The sequence below is a fragment of the Centrocercus urophasianus genome, unplaced genomic scaffold, assembly GCF_019232065.1.
Source record: "Centrocercus urophasianus isolate 14NV4802_14NV808 unplaced genomic scaffold, USGS_Curo_1.0 seq_14, whole genome shotgun sequence".
Lineage (NCBI taxonomy): Eukaryota > Metazoa > Chordata > Aves > Galliformes > Phasianidae > Centrocercus > Centrocercus urophasianus.
The window spans coordinates 44,581,222-44,605,022 of NW_024884586.1; the positions used below are offsets into that span (position 1 = coordinate 44,581,222).

At 41.0% G+C, this 23,801-nt stretch overlaps 2 protein-coding genes across 5 annotated transcripts in view; one reads left to right on the forward strand and one right to left on the reverse strand.

Moving 5' to 3' along the window:
* CUNH14orf180 (chromosome unknown C14orf180 homolog) overlaps positions 1-5,638 on the forward strand; it is a 20,273-nt gene extending 14,635 nt beyond the window's left edge. For all 4 annotated transcript variants that reach the window (XM_042814227.1, XM_042814229.1, XM_042814228.1 and 1 more), the window contains 2 exons: positions 881-907; positions 3,852-5,638. In XM_042814227.1, the coding sequence (XP_042670161.1) occupies positions 881-907; positions 3,852-4,051 (227 nt within the window). In that variant the 3' untranslated portion in view covers positions 4,052-5,638. The remainder of the gene's footprint in view (positions 1-880; positions 908-3,851) is intronic.
* An 11,106-nt stretch (positions 5,639-16,744) lies between these two features.
* TMEM179 (transmembrane protein 179) lies at positions 16,745-23,368 on the reverse strand. The gene is made up of 4 exons (XM_042814768.1): positions 23,067-23,368; positions 19,907-20,044; positions 18,621-18,699; positions 16,745-17,004 (listed from the first exon to the last, which is right to left on the reverse strand). The coding sequence occupies exons 1-4, from the start codon at positions 23,366-23,368 to the stop codon at positions 16,825-16,827; spliced, it is 699 nt and encodes a 232-aa protein (XP_042670702.1). The 3' UTR covers positions 16,745-16,824.
* Between the last annotated feature and the right edge of the window lie 433 nt (positions 23,369-23,801).

Below are 23,801 nucleotides of genomic sequence, written 5' to 3' on the forward strand. Positions count from 1 at the left end.
AAAAAAAAAAAAAAAAAAAAAAAACACAACAGAAAAAACAACATTTGGCACCCCGCAGTCAGCCCAACTTGGGCTGAAGTATTGGCTTCCACTGCCTCTGACATCAGCACAGCTGTGTCTGAGCTGCAGAGAGTTGCAAGGACAAAGATACTGACTCTTTTTCATGGAGAGAGGAAAAAAAAGTTCCAACTCATAGTTTATGTTCTGTGTTACAAATAGCCTATGGTTTAGATGGTTGTATGGGGTTCACCCATACAACATTATTACTGTCAAGATGAAAGTTTTTCCATACTTGGGCCTTTTCATGCTGGATTGCATCTGAGTCTCAGCTGCCAAGCAGAGGCAGTTCCAGGATAGCAGATGAAGGTTGTGTCTTACAGCAGGGTTTGTTTTCTAAACCTCATTCTTCTCTCAACTTCTGGTTTGTCTCAGTTCCCTTCTATAAACAATGCAGAGTAGGAAGAGTTTAGGTGTTTTGTGGGTTTGTTTTTTTTTTTTTTTTTTTTTTTTTGTGAGATCTGACTCCTGAATTCCATGTAACAGCAGAAATCTCTACCTGTGAAATCATTTTTTTTCCCCCCCTCACCTTCCTGAAGTGCATACAGACGGTATGCATACAGACCTCTCGCTGGCTTAAAAGTACGCTATATCTGGTGCCTTCTAGTGCAGAAGTGAAAGCTGTTTCTTGATAAGGTTGTTGACACGTATGTTTGCATGGAGCAGGTAAATCCTCATCTGGCGTAAGTGCATTCAGCAAGATATTGCCCAGTGTCTGTAAGGCAGTGGATAATTGCAGACACACTATCCACTGTGTCTACCTCTGCAGACAAGAGATGCCCTCTTTCCAGACATCTAAGAATGTCTTTGTTCTGTTTTCTAGTTATTTCCTGCTGTGACTACGTAGTGGGTAAGTCAAAGTTCCACATTCTAACTTCGAGCCATCCACAGCACTAACCTGAATTTGCTTTGCAGCTGTGGGAGCACACTCTGTAAATAGACCCTCCACATATGAACCATTTCAAACTGTCAGCAGCTGTTGTTTTTTTCTTTCTCAGCATATAAAGCACAAGGTGTTGATAAGGTCAGGTGCAGTATTTTAAACAAGTCCTCAAGTAAGACAAATAGTGGAAACAAAAATGAAATCCTTGAAGCTATTTTTAATTTAAATATAATTAATATATTTTATGGCAATGAAATAGGTACAGGTTTTTCACAAAGATATGGAAGGAAAGCACCCCAAGCAAAAGAGTAGTTCACCCTGCTGACTTTCTTATGTGGGGAAGAGACAGTTCATTTATACAGCAGCACCAGGGTAGAAATAATAAAAATAATGTTTTTTCCTTTTTGTTTGCAAGGATGTTTGAGGCCAACCAGCCTCAGAGACCCGCAAGGAAATGCGTGTACCTGGATGTTATTAAGATGTTGATCACTGCTAGAAGACTTGGCCAAAATCCAGTCCTTTCTGTATGCAGTACAGTAAGAGGGGAAAGAGTACAGATGTGCACATACATATACAAACACAGAGCCATAGCACTGGGAGGCCAGAAGGAAGCAAATGTTATCACATCCTCCAACTGCCGCAGTTGCCCAGGAAGAGGGTTTGTACACTCATACAAACAGTAGCATCAGCTGAGGGAGTTACTGGGCTAGGAACAAGATTCTATGGGGAGGAAGGAGCTTGAAAAGACTCAACAACCATCAGGCAGCACAGAAACATACAGCCAATACAGGATGTGAAACAAAACCTCCTGTATTCTGGTCCAGTGCTTTTCTCACAGACAATTTTCTTTTATCTTATGTGTATGGGCACACGGCTAGGGCTGAATGTGCTGTTCCAACAAACAATATAACAAATTAAAGCTGATTTTCTATTTGTTACTTATAATAAAGCAGATTTGCACTCAAGCACACTTCTATAGCAGTGAACATAGTTATGTGAGCATAGATCATCACTCTTTTCTTTTTGGACTAAGCATATTCCTGTATTGAGAGGATATAATGAAAAGCCAAGTTTGCATTTTAAGCAATCCTAAAATTTGACTTGGAAAGTAACTTTCACAAGAAGGAAAATTATTTTGAGTACTTAATAGAAAAGGGCTGATGTAAAAAACCATTGAGGATTACAGAAAAGTTTCACCCTTATAAAATATACTCATCAGGCAGGCCCTGTGCTTTGGAAATTTCGTGTGCTTCACACGCAGTCAAGAGCTATATTGTGTAGTCTGGAAGATCACACAAGGGAAACATCACCTTCCAAATTACAAAACTCTGCAAAAATCAGGAAGGTGTGAGTAAATTCATAAAATTATAGAATGCCTTGAGTTGGAAGGGACCTTAGAGATTGGCTAGTTCCAACCCTCTGAGCTGGGCAGGGTTGTCAGCAACTAAGTCAGGGAGTAGATAGTTTTGCCCAGGACTTCAGAACCTAGCTTTGAACACTCCATCGATGGGGCAACCACAACTTCTCCAGACAGTCTATTCCAGCATCTCAGCACTAAGATGGATCCCCACAGGACACCATTCATCACAGTCTTCCTGGCCAAACACTTCCATATAAACCATCCATAGAATAATACCAAATAATCTAATTTATAAAAATTGAGGACTGTTATGGATAATTTGCAAAATAGAAAGAAAGGCAAAATTCAAATGAATACATTATTTGCTGCAAATAATTCACTCAGGTCTACTATGGGACATTGATTTGGTTTCTAGAAGCTATAAAATGACTGCCTATTAACATTTTACCTTTTCCCAATACACTTTTTGATATATTGTTATGTGTTTCTGCTTGGTTTTATGACTTTTACCTTCCTCTCTGTACATCTGAATGACAATTTAATGGACTGCTGTGTATACCAGGGCTGGTAGTAGAAGCTAATTTAAATATGTTATAGCTAATGCTGGTTCTTTAGCCATAATAATCCACAAGTTTTATCTTCTTATTGATTATGTGCATATGGCAGGAAAATAGCTGCACATTCCGAGTTTCTATTCAGGCATGAATTTGGTTTTATGCTGTATGTTTATTATCAAAGTGCTTTATAAAATAATACTAATGGTGCAATGACCACACAGTCAAACAGAGCTACCTGACTTGAATCAAACTGGATACATACATAAGAGCTGAGGCATCTCTAAAGAGCTTTGTGAGCATCAGCAAGCTAAACGTAGCCCATTGATTTCCACACATGTACTATATCTGACCTACAGCACTTTAAACATCTCTGAATTATATTTTAACAGGCAAGAAAAATGTTTACAGTATCCTTCCATTTAAGAGCAAATGCTGAGGATTTCCAGTATAATTAGTACACCTAGCATTTACAGAGAGGTTAAGCCTGCCAGACTTTGAGTGTGCTTCTCACCAAATAGAGCCTCTTCTCAGCTCTTACTGTAATTAGCAGGGATACAAAACAGCCCAAATAACAAGAGAAAAAGACAGAAATCTAGACCCTCTCTTTTCACTGAACATTTGTGAGCATTAAATAATTAGGTGAGATAGCTTAATATTCTCCTAGTATTTAACCTAACATTTAGCTTAAAGGCATAAAAAAAATAATTGCTGGAAGGAAATTTGAGATTATGCATTAGCTATGGTAATCCTTTTCTTATTGTATATAATTAAACTCTTTAAACGCACCATTAGATCTTTTATACTCACCAGCCTGCATCAGGAGCATAACCCTCTATCACTTAACTAATGCCTACAGAAGGACTCAATGCCAGGGCCCCATGTACCCTGTTGTTCCCAGAAAAGGGGGGCAATGGCATCAGTAGGGCATCACATTTGGGAAGTGTAATAATGCTGAAATAATGCTGCTTTCTGTTTCCTTCTTACCTGTTTCTAGTACATGACAGGTCATCACCTGGATTGCCTATGCTCCTGGGGCTATCATTCTGTGTGGTACTGATCCTGGCTGCAAGTCTCTTCTACGCCAGCATGAAACAAGATACCAAAGTCCTGGAGGAGTTTCAATCCCGACTTGTTATCTTCTTTCTTCAGATAAGACACATTGCTCATAAATGCTGGACTTGGTTTACAAGGTAGTAGCGATGTCCTCCATTTGCAGGAAGGCAGCACTGATAACCACCACATGTCAGAGTGAATGTCCCAGCCCACATTTAAGGAACACATGAGCATCCACCTTGAAGAGCAAAAAAAAAAAAAAAAAAAAAAAACACCACCCATTTTGTGCACTTTCTAGTATCTACTTTTTTTTTTTTATTTAATATTTCTGAATGATAGTAGTAGCACTACTGTCCCACCAATCTGATGCTCCATTATCCTTAACAGCAAACGAGGGTCTGAATTTTGTCCCCCGAAGAGATTATGAACTGCTGCTATGAGGAGCAAGGCCAGAGAGAAATTTATTGACCTGTGCATGCAGAAGCACATTGAAAGAAGTCTCCTGAGTCTCAGGTCAAAGAATTAAATACCAAACCATTTTTCTCCTCAAGCCTCCTAAGAACTAGTCCGCAAAATTTAACATAAAGCTGAACTACTGCACAAACACTGCTCTGGTGGCCAAAGTCTTGGCAAGCTGCTATATTTATATACCTGAAATGACTGCTAGTAGAATATCAGCAAATGGTTTTCTCATTTCCCTTTATGCTCCCTCCCCCCCGTGGGCAAAAGCAGTTTTTTAATGTTTCACTTGACTCCTAGGTGTGAAAAATAACATGAAAACTCATTTAAATACTAAACAGTGCAATTGCCTAACACAATACAGAGCAGCATTGAATCCCAAGTTAATTACCAAATCAGAACTTAATCCTCTAGGTTTGATTCCATTCATAAACCCAAAATTTATGGTTGTGTTTATCTTCAGTGGAAGCTTTCACATTTATGCCTGCATGCTTAAGGGTATTATAGACTGTTCATGAAGGTGTTTGGTCAAAGCCCTGTTATCCTCTGTTGTAGTACCATACAGTGCACCTCTCTGGAGGGAACCAAGCATATGCAATCTTATGAGCTTCAGCTATGTTTTGTTCTTAGAATCACAGAATTGCTCAGGTTGGAAAAGACCTTCAAGATGAAGTCAACCATAGACAGAAACAGCATGATTATTTTCCAGGCCCTAGGTTCTTGTCAAGTAATACTTGATACATGTATAAGGGTGATGGTGACAGCAGAGCCCATAAAAGCTGAAGAAAGAAAACTGTGGAGAAGAGGGAAGAGATGCCCACAAGACCTTGGCTTTAACTCCTCCACCTCAGTAATGCATCAAAAAGAAAAAGCTTTATTCCTAATTGACTTTCAAAAAAAAAAAAAAAAGCAAGCTTATCCAGGCAGCCCAAAAATTTAAACCAGACAGAAGGTAGAAGAAAACCAATTACAGAGCCTTCACACAGAGCAGAGTGGCAAGTTGACAAATAACGAGTACCAAAAAAATATATATATTTGTAGCTATTAAGAACTGACTTGGGCAGATATTCTCATGCTGTGAAGGCAGAAGCAATTGCACCTGGGGAGCTGCTGGTCTGGAACACAGAGGGCACTGCAGGAGCATTTGGCTCAGTGACTCTATGCAAAAGACTCATGCACCCCAGCTCACAGGATAAGTCCCCTGCGGCTTCCCTGCCTTCCCTCCACTCACCCCACTGTTGGGATAATAAAGAAGCAGCTTTAAACTTATGTTCTGGTGAATCTATGGTGGGAAAGCTTTCCCTGAAGAGTCAGTTCCTACACTGCAAGCTGTGGTATATTGCAATATAGAAAGGCAAGGTCTGGCTTGACAGGAGCTGGGTCACTTTGAGAAGGAGAACAGTACCACAAACCTCTTGTGTGCTTTCACCTGGTTTCAGTAACTTGAAAAAAAAAAAAAAAACAAAGGGATAAAATTAACCAGGAACTCTTTTTAGGACTGCAAGAGATGATAGGAAATTCATATGCATGTTCATATGCATGGGGCCCACCTTCTTCTAGCCATGCTTGAGGTGGAAAATAACCACGCTGACCTCGCTGTGTCCAAGTTTATCAGTGTGAGAGGCCCACCCTGAGAATGGCTATCACATCCAGGTTGTCAAGGGAAATTAAGCAGGGGAACAGCTATTCCTAGCTCTGGCTGGTACAGCTTTGGGTACAGGCAATATCAGCGCTTGAGTTGCCTGCAGCCTCCCGAAGTTTTTGGGAAGCTTCCTGGGCCAGGATTCTTTGCTGCAGTCCAGTCAGGTATTTGGCAAAATGCAGAGAGCCAAAATAATGCATTGTAGAGTACCACCAAAGAGCCAGAAACAAAAGCTAAGATCTGTCCTTGGGAGAGCAGTGACCTTTTACAGCTGAAGAATCTGCAGCTGAGAAAGCCAGTGCCTCTGTGCAAGTGAATGAAGCAAGTCAATAGCCAGAATGGAAATAGAAGTAAAAATCATGACCTCTGGGCCTGCCATTAATTACCAGTGCACAACTCCACTGTAGACTTACCTGTTTTATTTTCTCCTCACAGTGAAGCACTTGTCCCCTCCAACCATTACACACAGCACCCTTCTCACGCTCTGCTCTTTATCCATCACACATCTATGCACACTGCTGTGAGCTGGATAGGATTTCTCCTTGCTCTTGCTCAACACTGCTTTCTTAGGTGTGACACCTTGGTGAGTTTGAAGGAGATGACCTCTGAATTTATACAGATTGGGTTGTGTTGGTTACTGTTTCCCTTGCAGGCTGTGCTGGGTAATGTTTTCCTCCAGTATGTCTCCTGAGAATTGCTTTATAAAGTGGAAAACAAAAGGAGAGGGACTACACAGTTTGTAATAAATAATCAGAAGCGTTCACAGGAATTCACTGTGGTGCCAACATGAAGACTAACTAAAAGCCAGCTATCTGAGCAATTGTCTAGTCTAGCTTGGAAATGTTTTTTTGTTGTTGTTGTTGCCTCAAATTGCAGAGAGGAGGGACATACTTTCACAGCAAGTTTTGAAGAAGGCTGCAAGAAAGCAAGCTTGCCATGAGCAGTGTCTGGATTGGCAAGAACCCAAGGGACAGAAGAGAGCACAGAGTTCTGCCCTTAGGCCTGTTTTCATACACAGAAGTGCTCCCTATTATCCCCTATGCAATGGGAGTTAAATTCATGCATAGCAGGAATCAGCAGAAGGTAGTGTTGTTTTGACAGTGTGCAGCACATTCCTGCAGCAAAAACAGAAGGCAGCTGCCAGCACCTTCTTCAGGCAGGCTCACCCCATCAGCACCACCTGATTGCACTAGCTGGCATAGCCATACCCAAATGATTACAAGGAGGTAGAAAAGCACACAGTTATATGATATTTGATTTTTTTTTTTTTTTTTTTTTTTTTTGCATTAACCTCTAACACACTTTGCATTCACATTTACAGCCCCAAAGTCTGCTCCTAGTTCTACTCTATTACTTCACCTCTCCAACACTGAGTCTGGAAACAAGGAGTGCAAGCAGTCTGTGGCAGCATTTTCAGTTGTTTCTGCCTTTCACCACTTCAAAGTAAGCAGAAGGTCAACAGCATGTGGCTACAAAAAAAAAAAAAAAAAAAAAAAAAAAAAACACATTGCAACTACCCTAAGAAATAACTGAGGAGATAATGGAGTGGACTCCTTTCTCTATTTCTTTCTCCACAGTGGCTGTTGGGATTATTTAGTCTCACTTCTGGAAAGAAAGGCTGCTGTTACAGGAATTAGTGAGTTGACAATTAGAAAATGAACCCCCCATGCAACCTGCAGTAGCCCTGTACACTTGTTAACAAGCTGACCTTCAGCAACACCCTGACACTGGATTATCTTCTCCTTGCTTTCTGTAGCATTAGAGTTCACTGCTGGAAGATGGTGGAAGGGCTCAGTTTAGGAGATTGGTCATGTCCTTGACCATGGGAGCTGCAGCAAGGAGATTCCAGGGAATGAGTGCACTAACCAGGGTGCCTCCATATTTATTTTTTTTTTAACAAATTTCAATTCACCTTCAAAAAAAACAGGCACAGAAATACTAACTTTTCAAATAGTTTATTTGTATATATCAACAAATCATAAAAAGCCAATGCACTGTCCAGCAAAAAGCATCAATATATAAAACACACTTGCTATCAGTTATACTTGAGTACACCACTTACACTGAACCCAGTCCAGCTCCCTACTAAAGCCAAAGGAAACACTGTCAATGACTCCATTAGCAAAAGGATTGGACTTTCAATTTCTATTTGCCAGGTGTTTACAAATGCTTGCATTAAAATTATACTAGTATAAAGTTCCCCCTTTGAGACTGTATCAAAACAACAATAAATTTAACTCCAATTCTGTTTCTGTCAAATGCATGCAATTAATGTTCCAAATCAGCACTCATTACACCACAGAAGAGCATACAAAGCATGAAAAACAATATTCAAAACAGAGCAAGCTCTACCCTCAGCTTGTGTGGACTGGCACGGCTCCAGCAAGGCTTACAAAGCTAAGCTGTGTACACCAGCTAAAGATCTGTCCCAATCCTACTTTCAGCAGTTAAACAAATTGTCAAAATCTGGAGACCTCAAAAACAAATTATGAAAACCTGAGTGTTCCAAGCTGAGGCTGAATCTGGAATTAGCACTGCCAGCCCAGGCTCAGCCACACTGGATCCCTCACGTCACAGCCTGAATGCCGAAATCCCTCACAGGAAGAATACTAACAGTTCTCATTATCTATTTTTATTCTGACTTACAGTACTCTACCCCCTTTAGCTGTCCTTGTTCCTGGTAGGAAGCGATACAAGAAACAAGGCCTGATTAGCCTGGTGGCAATAAAACTCTAATGTTTCCAAGAATGTTTTTAGAGAAGAAAGGATTCATGGGAAGGAGATGTCAGTGGAACTAGATTATTACTTTTCTTTGTAAACCTGCAAAAACCTTTTAGCAGCACACTTTAGATCATGATATATTCATTTCTCAAGAAAGCTGAAAAAGAGCAGTAGTTGTATTCAGGGATCATTTGAGAAAAATCTCTAGTGGCACCAATTTACCGTGGATGTGGTCCCACTGCAGTGGTCTTGTAGTCATTCACCAAAGAACTGCTTACATCTCCTAAAAAACATTCATTTGAGGAGACTGTCAGCATCTTTAGAAACCAAATGGTGACCACATTGAACAATGAGGATTTAAATTATTGCAGTGGTTAATCAACATCAAGATCCAGTGTGCTACAGGAGGATGTGCTGTATCTCAGACACAAACTGTTGCACTTTGCAGTGTTAAACAAGAAAAAAAATAATTCCTTCTGCTGTGGGACTGAATGAGTGAAGTGCTCTGTTCCGTGTTATGCCGTATACCATGACAGGATTTTCAAACATCTCCCTGCTGTAAATCTATGGATTATCATCCCACTCATCTGATTCCACCAGGTTGCTTAAGGGAATGCTGGCACCAATCTTGGTAATCTTTTAGAGCAATGTGTCAGCCAAATCAGGCCTGGTTTGTGTAAAAGGAAGGGCTTGGCACCAAACCTTGAGGTTTCCAAATGAGAATAGCAAAAAGCTGAAGTGCTTTTTATTTCTCTAACAAATGGAAAAGTCTGCCATAGAATGTAAGAGAAATTGCAGCTCCTAAATAGCATTCAGAAGCTGTACACAAACTGGAGTCAAACATGCACAAATCTGGAGGGAAAGGAGTGGAAAATAACGACTTTCACCACAAGGTCATATATCCACTTATGTAAGAAATCATCCAAGGAGGCAACAGCAATGATGGATCTTCATTCCTACCTCCTGGCAGGGCATCTCTTTACACCATAGACAGGTGGAAAAGAGGAACAAAAATACCTCACATTGCGTTCCCACCATAACAAGTAATACAAGCTATTTTGGCCAATCGCTCTCACTGCCAGGTACTTTATCTCCTTGATAAACACCATCACCACTAAAGTGTCATTTTCTATGACTTTCAAACCAGGCAGAAAAATTCTAACAGGAAGACTCCCCAGGCAGTAGGGAAGCTAAAGCTATGCCTTGCAGCTCCTTGCCCATGGGGAGTGCTGGCAATGACTGCTACAGCCCTTCTAATACTTGCTCAGTGCTATCTACCACCCCTATGATATACAATATTAGGAGTAACACAAACTTCCACGTCTAAAGAACCACCATTGCTGGCTGTTTTTGGTGAAATAATAAATAAGCATTATTTGACTAATCTAAACAGCTAATCTCACTGCCTTCGGGTTTCTATGTCCATTTTCTAGGAACAAGGAACTGAATTTAAAAATCCAAGGAAGTTAAGTCCTAAATCCTTATGCTATCTGTGAAAATAGAATTTAAGCTTTTACAGATATTGCATGTAACAGCCAAAAGAACTGAATACCACTTCAAGCAACTATAGCAGGTATGAGAGGTAGAAAGGTTTAAGCACTCAGGTGAATACATTCACATTAAGCTACGTTTGCAGTATCAGTTCAATTCTACTCTTTGGCATGGACTACAGAAACAACAAAAGAAAGTGTGGTTATATAAATATTCCTCCAGTAACAGAATGGAAAAATGCTATCATTTACATCCCTGCCTTGAAATAAGCAGTACTAGCTATATATTAAGTAAACTGCTGTCTAACCTCTCAGGAAAAAAAAAACAATATTTAGAGAGTACAATTGCTTTCTTCCCTTTTTATGCCAAGGGTGCATCAAAGTGCTGCATTTTGTAAAGCTGTTATATTCAGAAATTGAGTGGAAGCCTGTCACTTCAAAAAAAAAAACCAGAAGAACTCTTAGGTTTATATCTGTTCGTTGTAAAGAACGAAGATACAAGTGTATACTTCACAGGATGACAACAATAAACAGAAATAATTCTAATACCATTCCAGTACTCGTGAAACTATGTGAGCATTTTCTTGTTTAATGTAGGTGTGTAAAAACGTTATTCTCCATGATTCCCTAAGCTCAAAGATAGAATGTTTCTTATCTCCAAAGAAAACATTCCATAGAGATAAAAATGACTACTTCAATCAGTAAGGGAAATGGTCTAAGATGCAAATTTAGGATCTGTATACAGATAATTCCCATTAGCTCAAGGATGTACACACCCAGGCCACTGATTTAGAGAAAAAAAAAGACAAAAGTTTTATCAAAATCCAGATTGGTTTGTCACAAAAATAACTATGAATTTGACCAGCAAATGACTGCTAGATTTCTGTAGAATTTAGATTTTAAACAACAAAAGTGACTTTACATACAATATGTTTGAGGTGAGATCTTCAGAGAATGGGGATGATGAAAGCCACATTCACCAACACCTGGTTTGGAATGGGCTGCCTTGCACTGAATATTGTGCAGGAGACATCAGCTCTGAGTCTGCACATTTTATACTTCATTTTCTAAGACCCATCACAGAGATGGATGTGTGTTTGACACTGTGCAGAAACCCTACCTCCAGCAGAAAGATTAAGTGATGGCCCATGGCTCACACTTCCCTAAGAAGGAGACCCCAGATTCTATATCTACATCAGGCTGAAGAGATGTGTACTCATACTTCTACTCCTCCATGGAAGCCTCCAGCCACCAACCTAAGGATTAAAATACACAAGATGAAAACACGGTTTGGATTAATATATGACAAATACTAAAAGATTCTGGAGGACAAACGAAGGTGAAGCATGGCTTCATATCTTACTGTTGAATGCCTTCATGTGTACAAGGGAATCCTGGGTGTCCTCCCTCAGTTTGTTTTGCATTTCACATGCAAGTCACTGTACCCCCAAGAACTCAGAACACAAGTTAGCTTGTCCAGTATAGCCCTCTATTTCAGCAAAGAACACAGCCAAGGACATTTTCACCCACTATTCATACTGGAAGCAACATGCTAAAGCAAAGACCTGCTTGAGCTTCTTTGGTGAAGAAAGTGTGTTTCCAAATTAATTTTCCTATCTAGATTCCTACTCCTACATAACTGTATCTGAAATACGTCTTCATTTTTGTCATCTGATCTTCTCTTCCAAAGAGAATGACTGGCTCCAAAAAAACCTTCTGGCTGTTTTAAGCCAGTGCTGTATTTCAGAATTACCTATTTGGCAAAAGAGGTGAGACTCCTCTCAGGATATGTTCTGTTTGCTGTCTACATGTTTGTACTTAAAACACAAAGGAATTAACAACAGGGCTACGTCCATGCCAAGTCACCAGTTCTTCCAGGAGCCCATGGTGCAAAGTTCCTGATCCTTGGGTAAAATGGTCTTTTGCTAAAGCACTAAAAATCATACAATGTGTGCTCTTTTTCCTCTGTAGCTCTATTCCCATCCTAAATACTACCTATATTAAATCAGCAGCATTTTACATAAGGAGAGATGGTCTTGAAAGGAAATCTTACTTTGTTCTTACCAGAACTAATACACCATAACATCAGGACATTACCCAGAGACTGGGGAGGAGTTAAAACACCTCTCAAAACCCCTATTAGAAACACATTTCACCCCTTCAAAGGTTGTGCACTGGCCACTCTGCTCACATCCTATTCACACACATATCATAACCTGTATGTTATTACACAGACTCCAATACTAGTAAGAAAAAGGCAGTGTCAAAAGTTAAAGCAATCTAACAACTACTCCAAACCAAGCTGCACATGCTCATATCACAGTAGAGCAATGGAATTGTTTGTGTCATTTGTCTGTGTACATTGTACATACACTATTTCCCTGACACTGAATGCTTCCATAAACAAGATCTATCTATTCAAGCATCCATCACCACTTATTACAATAACCATTTTTATAAGGGACCATAGAAACACTGCCATGGCACACACATCCTTCAGTTCTTGAAGTAAATCATGAGGCTCTTCTCTTTGTGATTTCTACTGAAGGTTCACAACTGAAAGATTCCTCATGAATTAGCAGGACAGGACGTTGTGAGCATTTGTGCCCTATTCCAAAAGTTAGCCTCAGTTGTTTCCTCATTATATAATGATAATGAGGATTGAGCTAAAAGCTCAGCCAACATGTTGTAGACCAGATTTTTCTAACCCAACATGCACCACTGGCAGGGAACTGGCAGGGAAGTTAACCACAGATGGTAGCCAGAACTTGGAGAACATATTCAACATAATAGAATAATTATTTGACAGCACTCCAGTGTCTCAGAAGCAGTATCCATTTGTCTTTCATTATCTAAGGTTCACTCTTTCTTACTAGCAATTTAAACAAGTTGAAATGAAGACTCTCTGACTACAGCTTTATCATCATAGGGAACACAGCAAGTAAACTACAGCAGTATACAAACATCCCAGCTTTGCTATGGGCAGCAACAGGTGGGCTGCATAAGTAAATGTCACAAAGATTTTTTTCCCCCCTCTTCCATCACATGATAATAAATATAAATACCATGCAAAGATCTAGTTCTTTAAATACACCTCTTGGTAGAGTGTTCCCAGACACCTGCTTTTGGATAGCAAAATAGAGAAAGGCAAAATAGACAAAGCACTGAAATACCACAGAAAGGCAACATTTGATTAATACAAAATCCTACTACAGCTAAATGGACCGTTTGACTATAAAGGACTAAAAGCAGGGGTTAGAATGGTATGAAAGAGGTCTTCTATATGTAGATAAGAAGATGTAAATAATGTTGATATTCTAACACATTTTCAGTTGATGGCCTGAGTGTCTAAGGTTTCAGAGAAGAGTTTGCAGAAAGCTAAACGCAATCAAAAAAACTAAAGCAGGTCCAATAACTGCACCCTTCCTCCCTTTGGCTCAGAGAAAGAGCTGATCACCAGCCCAGGGGCTTCCTTCAAAACCAGCTTTACCAATATAAGCATCACTGATGCTCACAAACTGGGTGCTAGCCTCACTCTACCCAGTCACGTGAAACTGATGGCACATGAGGCTCAAAGTCTCTTTTTAGTTTACCAGCAAACCCCAGCAACCAAGATGCTCACACATGTGGGCACTGAAATGGAAGTAGGGGTAGAAGAATTCACCCAGGTGAATGAAATAGAGGAGGTTGAACTTTTATGACAGAGTTTACAGGTGACTCTTGTTGGGACTTCAGAATTTTTTCTTTCCTATTGACTTTTCCTTGGTGGTAGAATTGCAGCTGTCCCAGATGTTCAAAGTTACATAGCAATGAAGAGCATGTTGGTGAGATAACATCAAAGCAATAAATGCCAGTACAAACATTAATCACAAAAACCGTCAAAAGTAGAAATTCTAGCCTCAGTATCTACTGCTTCTCATGGAAGTAGAAAAGAGGAAAAGACACAAAGGAAAAGAGTTAGAAGAGAGCAATAACTCTGGGCAACTTCACTGAAGAGAAGCAGCATCTTCCTTCTCAGGGAGAGCAACCAGGTTGGTGCTTCAGGAGGAATAAGGAGGAAGCAGTTGCTGTCTTCTGTTCTCCACTTCTCCAGACTCACAGGCAAAACAGGAAACTGTGGCCCAACTCATATTGCTTCAACCAAAGTATGATTTGGCACGTACAGGAATTATATAAAGTAGCAACACTGTCCTAAGCAAGGAGTTGGGCATGCACTGATGTATTTTGCGGAAGCAGACATCAACGGCAAATCTCATATTCAAAGAGATATTAGAAAGAGAAGTGGTGCCTTCCGCCTTCTACAGTCAAAGAAGCAACTGGGAAACAGAGTGGCCTTCACATCCCAAACACTTTTTCAAGGTGAGGCCCTAGTCCAGCAAAGGTAACTACCAGAATCTCTCTCTGATTAGACCACGAAACACAGTGGAAGTGCAGCAACGACAGCAGAACAGCAAGACCCCATACTGGAGCAAACGAGGATTTGATCAAATGCAACAGCCAAAGTAACTGCTTACCTTCAGAAAACTTCAGGCACAGAGAAACCTCCAACAAGATACCCTTCCCTCCACTGCCAACCCTTAAATGAGGTCTGGGAGGGGGTGGTTCCTGGCTCCATCCCTTCTGGTCACTCAGGTTCATTGCATGCACCTGAGCTCCCTTGTGTTGGCCCTGCCTTCCACCAGTGCTCAATCACTGCTGCACATCATGACTTAGCATTTCTGCAACAGACAAACTGAGGAAAAAGCCTCCAATAGTCTTGGTCTTTGAATTTTAAATTGGTATTAGTTAATTTGAGCTCAGATCACACTGAAAAACAAGATTTCACTACAGATAGCTGTGGCCAGCTAGGTATATAAGTGACATTCACAGGGCCAGATCACTGCTTCACACCCTGTGGCTGTTTGCTTTTTTCCCTAAACCTATGAGAACAGTTTGCTTGTTAAACATACTGTTAGATTTTATGCCCTAAAATCCTTACAAATAACAGGACTTGTTATGACTTTGTTATGAAATTCTGTTTCAGCCACTTAAACAGGTACTTAACTTTAAGTACCAGACAGTCCCAGAAGACCACAGTAAATGGTAGCAGCCTGTTGTCTTCTCCCTAGGCCTATTTACCAGGCAGTATGGATAGACATGATCTGCACCTGTGTTGCAATAAATTCAGTGTCAACTCAAGCTCAGCTGCCACAGGAAGTGTCAGGATACTCTTAGAAACATAACTTCTTGTTGAAGTTTTTTGCTGAATGAGAGTGTTCTCTGCATTGTGCACACGTGGATAAATGCCTAATTCTAGCACAACTTTATTTCTCTGCCATGCAAATCTCACATTCATCTGAGTCATTCTGCTTAATTATTGGACCTACTTTTCATCCACCTCATTCATTAACATGCTGGCCAAACAAAACTGAAAGCATCAACAGGATCACGAGTGAGCTTTGTGAAAGTAACAGTTCTCCCTTATCACAGCAAAATTTGTCAGCCCTGTAACTCCTGCCTGGGAGTGGGGAACAGGCCCATTCAGCACAGGGCTACCTACGGAATAACTCAGCGGTTCATGCTCCTTGCTATGTTGATAGATACACAGAGATACCTACAATGCAAATGCTTACAGTAATTTTGCGTACTTTATATGAAATAAATATCACAAGTAAACTCTGATACTCAGAACTGAATAGCATACAATATTAGGGACCAAGTTACATTTACAAATGCACAAGCATTAATCCTATGAACTCGGTTTAATTTCTTAGTATGCAAGCTTCAGAAATTGCTAGCTAAACTACGCTTCAAGAAGCCATAATAAATGATGGTCATGCCAAAATCTAAGAAGAAACAAAAACACAAACATTCTTAAAATCATTAAGGTTGGAAAAACCCTCTAAGATCACTAAGTCCAACCATCAACCCATCACCACCATCATCCCTTGAAATGACACACAGCTTTTAACAGACAGTAATAATATTGTGGATTCATGAAATTCACTAACACCATCTAATAATAAATATCATCTGGAACATAGGTCTTATGTTCTAAACAAATTCAAAATCAGAGCAGTAGCAACAGCACATTGTCCACACATAGCAAAAAACAGAGACAGCAAGAGCCTGTACCTGGACCAGAGCTGCAATCGCTTAGAACAAAGTGAGAATGGGGCAGATTTACTGTCAAAGGGGAAGAGATGGAGAGAAGAGAGCCTTGTCACAGCTCCAGTTATAGTTGTTGTTGCAGAACAGTTTGGAGGAATAGCCCAGACTCTGTAGCCTGCTCTTGCCAGCATGTTCCTCAAAAATGGACAGCAATCCAAAAGGCAGCAATAGCATACAGGAGCACTGCTAACAACAGCAGATTACAGGCTGTGCTGCTCCATGTGTGTGCAGGACAGAAATTTTGCTGCGCCAAAGGCACACATGGCCGTTTGTTCTCTATATCCTAACATATATACTTCTGCCAAGAATTTTTCAGTGAGGAAGTAAGTGATTGACAAGTATATCTTTTTTCAGAAAAGAAAAGATCTCACACACTCAATACTCTGACTCAACATCATCTTGCACTACTGAATAATAAATTCTGGATCCTGCCCTGGAAATTTGCTTATGCTTTAGATCATGGCACTTTTCTCATCCTGGAAACAGGTTCGTGAAGAGGATCTTCCTAACAACAACTCCTTCTCATGGATCAGGCTATCTAGCAGGTCCTCTTGTCTGTAGTTGTGATACACTTTCAGGAAAGCCAGAATGGTGATTCCCAGCCAAGTCAGCCAGGCAGCCCACAGACCAAACTAGAGAAGAAAGGAAATGATAACGATGTCAGTAGTGTTTCATAAAGACAAAATCGAACGTCCAAGATCAAAATCTCACCCAAACCAAGGGCCATGGAGTCACTGCAAGTTATTCTTTGTGAGGTTCTGGTCCTACTGCTCCTCAACCCTGCCTAGTTATTTTCAGCTTAAAAGGAAAAAAAAAACAAACAACCAAACAATATGTTTTTTCAGGAAAACTGAAACAAAAACATACTCAGTACAACAATGAAGAACTCTGTATAATCCACATTCAGCTGCTGAATTTCCCAAGTATGTGACATTCTGGCTGTCTTAAAATTCTTGAGATTATTTCTCTTTGGTTATCATATGCTTTAAGACATTTTCCAGAACTTTTTTCTTGAATCCTTTGAACATCATGCTATCCGTGGAGAAGTACAAATTTTAAGGCATTTCTATTCAGAATGTTGTTGAGAAAATACTATGAATTGAATGGTTACATTGTGGGGTAATTAGTTCACAATAGCATAAATTCAGAAAGAAAAATAAACTTCATCCAACACTCCTAAGTGCCTGGTGGCTCATAGATGCATGGCATTTGAGATCTGTTCTTAAAGCCTCGGATCTGCAGTAAGTTGCTAACTTACTCTCTCTTGTTTAACTGTGCAAATAACTACACTTCTACTGATTGAGGTACTGCACTGTTGGCCTCCCCTATCTCAGAGGATGCTTGTTTGTAGTAAAGTTTTCTGGCAGAAATTCCATTCTAATTTCATTACGCCTTCAACAACAACAGGAAAAAAAAAAAGCAGCAACAGGTGAATTGAATCCTTGTATTTCAGCTTTGACATAATGCAGTTTTTATTTTTAAGAAAAGTGACAATTTGAACACTTCTAGACAGCAGGACAGCTGTTTATTCTAATAGCCAGTTTAAGTAAACAAGGGCCAAAGTTATGTAAATGGAGGTGTATGGTCCTATATGTCTTATGTACTTTAGAATGTCTCCTAAGTATTTCTGCTCATTCGTACCATTATCTCAATTCATGAGTAAATAATATTTTTGAATTATTCTATGGGACTTGGAAACAATATGCTCATCTGGGTTTATAAGACCAAATACAGAGACTTGGAAGCTTTCCATTTATTTCCTAAGCACCATGTCATTAATGAGATATGTTCAAATATCTTGTACTGTGGTTTCCTCAGTGTACCTGATATGAAGGTATCTACATGGACTTAACCAAATTTGGGGTTCAGGGTATCTCTGACAAAGAGAAAGCTCACAGCCCCAGAGTCTGTGCAGGTCAGCCATTCTGATTCTGATTTCATTCCTGACAGCAGTGTAGAGCTCCAGGGCACCAGAGCATTGGAGCCTTTGAAGAGCTCATACCTTGCAGAAACAGTAGATTTTCCATGATGAGTAAGAGTCAAATTTTGACATGCCTGCATTCAAAACCATTTGTTTTGGATATAAAATGCAAATGTGACCATTTACAATCATGCTGATTCACCACACATGGAAGTCAGTGGAAACATTCCCATTGATTTCAGAGGACTGTAGTTCAGCTCCAACAATCCCAGATCAATTGCCAATGGTAAATGAACTGGAATAGAACCATGACCTAGTCTGACATACCTGTGCAATAGCAAACTGGTCATAGAAAGCAGAGTTTTCTAAGTTCAGTTCAAGATCAATATCCTGTAATTCTTCACAGCTGTCCAAGGAAAGCATTTGGGGATGGGGGAAGAAGAAAGAAAGTTATTTCAGAATCTTCAGACAGGCAAATCAAACATAGAACAAAGAAACATCTGAGTGTTTCCAACAGTCACAATGACAAGTTCTACAAAAATATATATAAGTTGGTGCAGTAACTGGGTTGCTTGCCAATCTTCTCTATAACTAGGGTAAAAAAAAGCGTGTAAATACTTTCTTTTAAAAAACAAGGTGTAATTATGTAAGTGATAACACCAATCTTCCATGAAATGGAACTGTAATAGCTGTTAGGAAAACACTATACTTAAAACCCTGTTCTCCCACTCCCCAAGTGCCTCCCACTTATATGCATCAGCCCAGCTCATCTGCTTCACCCCTCAATGAAACAAATTGTATGAGCCTCCATTACCTTTTGACATCATCAGGGAAAGCCTCAGAAGAAGGGATTGTATGGGTGTTTTTGTTTCGGATGCTCCAGCAAGGAGACGGAACTCTGATGGTAAGATAGAGGCTGCCTACAGATTTTACAAATAACTTGGACTGTTACTGATGTGATAAAATTCCCAGGATTTTGAGGTTGTCTTTCTATCTCTTGCTTGATTTCTGCAGCCTCTTCTCTGTCCTTTTCAGTGCTGTCGTTCATCTTGGGTTCTTATCCGAATATTCGATTAGACGCTTTTTGTAATTGAATTTTTAACCGAATATTCGAACAATTCGATTAATCGTTGCAGCCCTAAACAGAACATTTGCTATGGCACTTTACAACATATGACAATGTGCAATATTATTGTATGCTTTAAGTAGTATACTTATTCAATATCATATGACATAAAATGTCAGCCTTTTCTTTCTTTTTATTGTCAAGACCCTGTCTCCCAGTCCCCTGCCCTACTCATAGCACCACTCTCCCCACTTCAAGTATTTCCAAATCCAGATCTCCTTTATAAGTGAAACTTTTTGGTTTTCTTTTGCATGTGTTCATGACTCAACAAGAGACCATGAAACATCACAGAAACCATACTTTGTTTTGTGGGGAACTAAAAGCAACAAACCTTGGTTTTCCAGCTTTGTTCCAAATGAAATGAATCTGGAGTTCCCTATTTTTCTCTTTGATTACCTTGCACATAATAACTACAGTTTGTAACAACACCGTTCATTTGTGCATATACGAAAAATAAAAAGAAGAAAATATATTCTTTAGTACTAACCTATTTGGCATGCTTCCTTTTTCAGTAATTGCATCACACCACATGTTAAATCCTACGCTCACTATAGTGCTAGCAATAAATGTGATAAACACCACAAAGGCGCTGATCAGCAGATTCAGGAAGGCATAAAAGAAAGAGCTGTAATAAAAGGGAAGAAAAATGTAACTCATAAACATCTGAAACACAACATCAGCAGTCTCTCTAAGCGGCATATAGCAGGCAAAAAGATATCAGTTTCCATTTGAAATGCTTATGCTTTAATTAAGACAACCTAATACATTGAAAATCTATGGATTATGATTTTGAGTCAGATTATCCTCACTTTTAAGCTTCTTTGATTTTTTTTTCCATAAGAGGATGTGGCTCTAAATCATAAAGAGTAAGTGGCAATTGTTCATACACAGAATGGCCTTCATTAGCTGTAATGATGAAAATCACCATTGTTAAAATAAATGCCATTAGCTCAAATTATGCAGCAACTGGAGTTTAAATTATTTCATGACCAAAATGATAATTGGGACAAAAATTGCCTAGGAGAGAGAAACTAAAAATAAAAATAAAACAACACAGTACTGATAGCTATAATCATTTTAAGCAATGTAACACAAGCTACTGGTATCATAGGACACGAATCTCAGTTTTATGGGCAATTTGCAGAGCAGGCCAGCTTCTCTTGGGATATCTCTGACTTCGATGTCAATACGTTATTTTTGCCAGCCAGATGTTAGATTACGCCAACCCCATTAGTCTGTGCAACCAGGGCCTGCCCAAAGCATGTGCTGCGAGGTATGTGAAGATGCTCAGTGTGGTGCCATGAGGAATTGCTCACCCATCTTCCAGTCTCATGGGCAGTCTTCATCATGACTGGGTTATGCTGAAAGAGGATCACTTTGCTACCTAACTCTCCTCAGTTCTCCTAGGCAGCCTGGTCTAGTGGTTGGGAACCCTGCCCATGGCAGGGGGGTTGAAACAAAATGATCTTTGAGGTCCTTTTCAACCCAGGCCATTCTATGATTCTATGATTCTACGATGAGTTCTAGGTAATGAAAACTTTCTAATCCTTTTCTCATTCTTCTGACCAAACTGTTTGCTACTTGAAGCTGCTAAATGACATTTGCAAAGTCTCACTGCTGAAAAACTGAGCACCTATTCTAAGTTGCAGAAAGACTAGCAACTCCACAAGAAAAAAGTATTCAATTCAATAAGAATGAATATGACAAACTGCCCACTACTGCCCCTTTCTTTATGCTGGGGATAGAAGGAGTCTACTTACTCCAGGGAATGATACTAATAAAAGCCATTTATTTTCCCTGATTTCTCATTAAATTAAAATCTGAGAGGCATTTTTGAGTTTGTGGTCTTAGGAATATTCTGGGCTGGATCATCTTAATTTCTGGTGGCCAACCCTGCCCATGACAGGAGCGGTTGAAACTAGATGGTCTTCGAGGTCCCTTGCAACCCAAGCCACTCTGCAGGTTGCACATCGTAAAACATATGTGGCCTCATAAGGACTTATTTAAAATGAGTTGAGGCAGCATTTACCAGTTGGTCTGGGATGTTTGGTCCTGGATTAATAGGAGCTTTGAAGGATTTGTCTATGTTCTCTCAAAAGGGCAGTCGTGCCATCCCAGCGCTCATACAAAAGAAGTTAAATTAGTCATGTTTCAAAGGTGCTCTTACAGATTGTAAGGGGAGCTTGGTTCTGGGACACCCAACTTCTAGATTAATGTTTACATGAATACCATCCTTCCCCTTCAGTTTCACTGGGCTTACAACAGACCGGCTCACGGCTGCAGTGCCAGGCTCCATAGCAGATGGAGATGGTATGGGCATGCCACAGTTTTGCATGTTCATTGTCACTGCTCTGGTTTCATATCTAACTTAGGCCAGGCTCATGCCAGCCTGAGATACAGAAAAGAGTGGACTTGTACCCCTGAATAAAACCAAGGTTGACACTAGAACTAATAACAGCTTTAGAAAAGGAATGATTATCACTCTTCTTGCTACCTTGCAGCACAGAGGAGGTGCCTCTGACTTTCTGAACAAAGCAGAGCTCAGTGCTGTACCTGATCTACACTGGAAAAAACATTGTCATCACCATCACTATAACTGTGCATGAAGATCACTCAGGTCACAGCATCCTGGCAGAGAGATGGGAAAGTCTGAAAAAAAGCTGAAAAAATGTGTCTGGATTCAACTACTGCCAATAGGTATTTGATGACCAGAGGAAAATGAATTCAAATATACTGTCCATGATTATACTTAGCTATTCTAAGGTAAGTTTTAATATGGAAATAAGTTTCTGTTTTGTACTTCACCCTCATTGTGGTAAACAAAAAATAGCTTTTCAAGTCCAGCCAGCCACCAATGTGTTCTCCTTCCTTCCCTCCTCCATGCAATTGGATGCTTGAATACACCGTAGCACCCACCATCTGGGTGACCTGTGCCAAGGGCTGTATCAAAGGTAGTAAGACAGGGACCAGAGAGCCAAACACTGTGCACAGCACCACTGATCTGCTGCCTGGAACACTGGGCCCTACTCCTCCTGCAGGGCCTGGTGCATTTCGGTTTGTCTGAAAAGAGAAACAATCCACTAGAGCAGCTGTGCTGCTACACAGCACTCAGCTCTGCTCACTTGTTACCAAGCGATAGCTGCTCTCTGCAATAGTTGTCATGTTCACAAGAAAAGCAGAATAAAAATAACAGTGGAACAACCTACCGCTCCCTCCTTCCTTCCACAGACACAGCCACATTGCCTTTGAGATTTATCACATACCCAGTATAGGTCTGGGAAAGGCCTCCTCCTTCAAGGATGTGCAGAGGGACCAAGGCAGGCGGTACTTTCCAGCATCACCCCATCCCCCTTAGCAACTTCATACCCACCGTGGTTGGCACGGCCAAGTGCTGCACCCAGTCACCAAAGGACAGCAACAAATCTGTCCCCCACGCCATGCCCCTGCGTAGGAGCATCCTCCTGAGGTTGCCCTGTGCACAAGTGGAATACATGTAGGGTGTGTGTGCAGGCAAGGCACCACTTCACCCTAACTCCTTTAGCAGGGCTGTAGATGGTGCAGAGCTGAGTGTTTGGTCCCCAGGCTTCTCCCATCTGCCCCAGTCCACAGGAGGGGTGGGCACCCCTGCCCTCCCCAGGGGTACTTACTCCTCATGCCCTTTGCAGAGGAAGAAGAGGGTCCGCCAGGCCTGCACTGTAGCCAGCAGCAGAGAGAGGAGCCCGGTGAAGATGCTGAAGCGGCAGGCAGCCTCAGGCCCCCACTCCTGCACGGTGAAGCGCTGCCGCTCCACGGTGAGGTTGGCATTGAGCCACATGCCCTCGGTGAAGAGCAGGCATCGGCCATGGAAGTCGTTGCCATTCTCAGACAGAGGCACCACCACGATGAAGCTGAAGAGGAAGGCCAGGAAGTAGCAGATGCACTGAGCAAAGAGGAAATTGCTAAGAGCCATGTCCGCAGCTCCTCACAGGCAGAGGGAGGGATGAAGGGAGGGATGCGGGAGGGAGGGATGCCAGAGGGAGGGATGCAGGAAGGAGAGATGCAGGAAGGAGGGATGCAGGAAGGAGGGATGCAGGAAGGAGGATGCTGAGGGGGAGTGATGCAGGGAGGAGGGGGAGGAAGGATGGAGGGATGCAGGGAGGAAGCCTGCAGCAGTAGGGGGTGGGGTGGGAGGATGCGCAGTGCAATGCAATGAAATGCGATGCCTCCTCCAGCACCACGCTGCTGCGGCCGGAGCTGTCCCCACTGTCTGAATGCTGATGGCTTCAGGACTTTTGCTGGGAGGGAGAGCCCTTGCAGGAAATTCCTCTGGGAAATCTGGCAGCTGATGCTCAGAGGGTTAAATTAATCAGTGCCTCCCCTGTGGGGCTGGGTACCACTGGGGC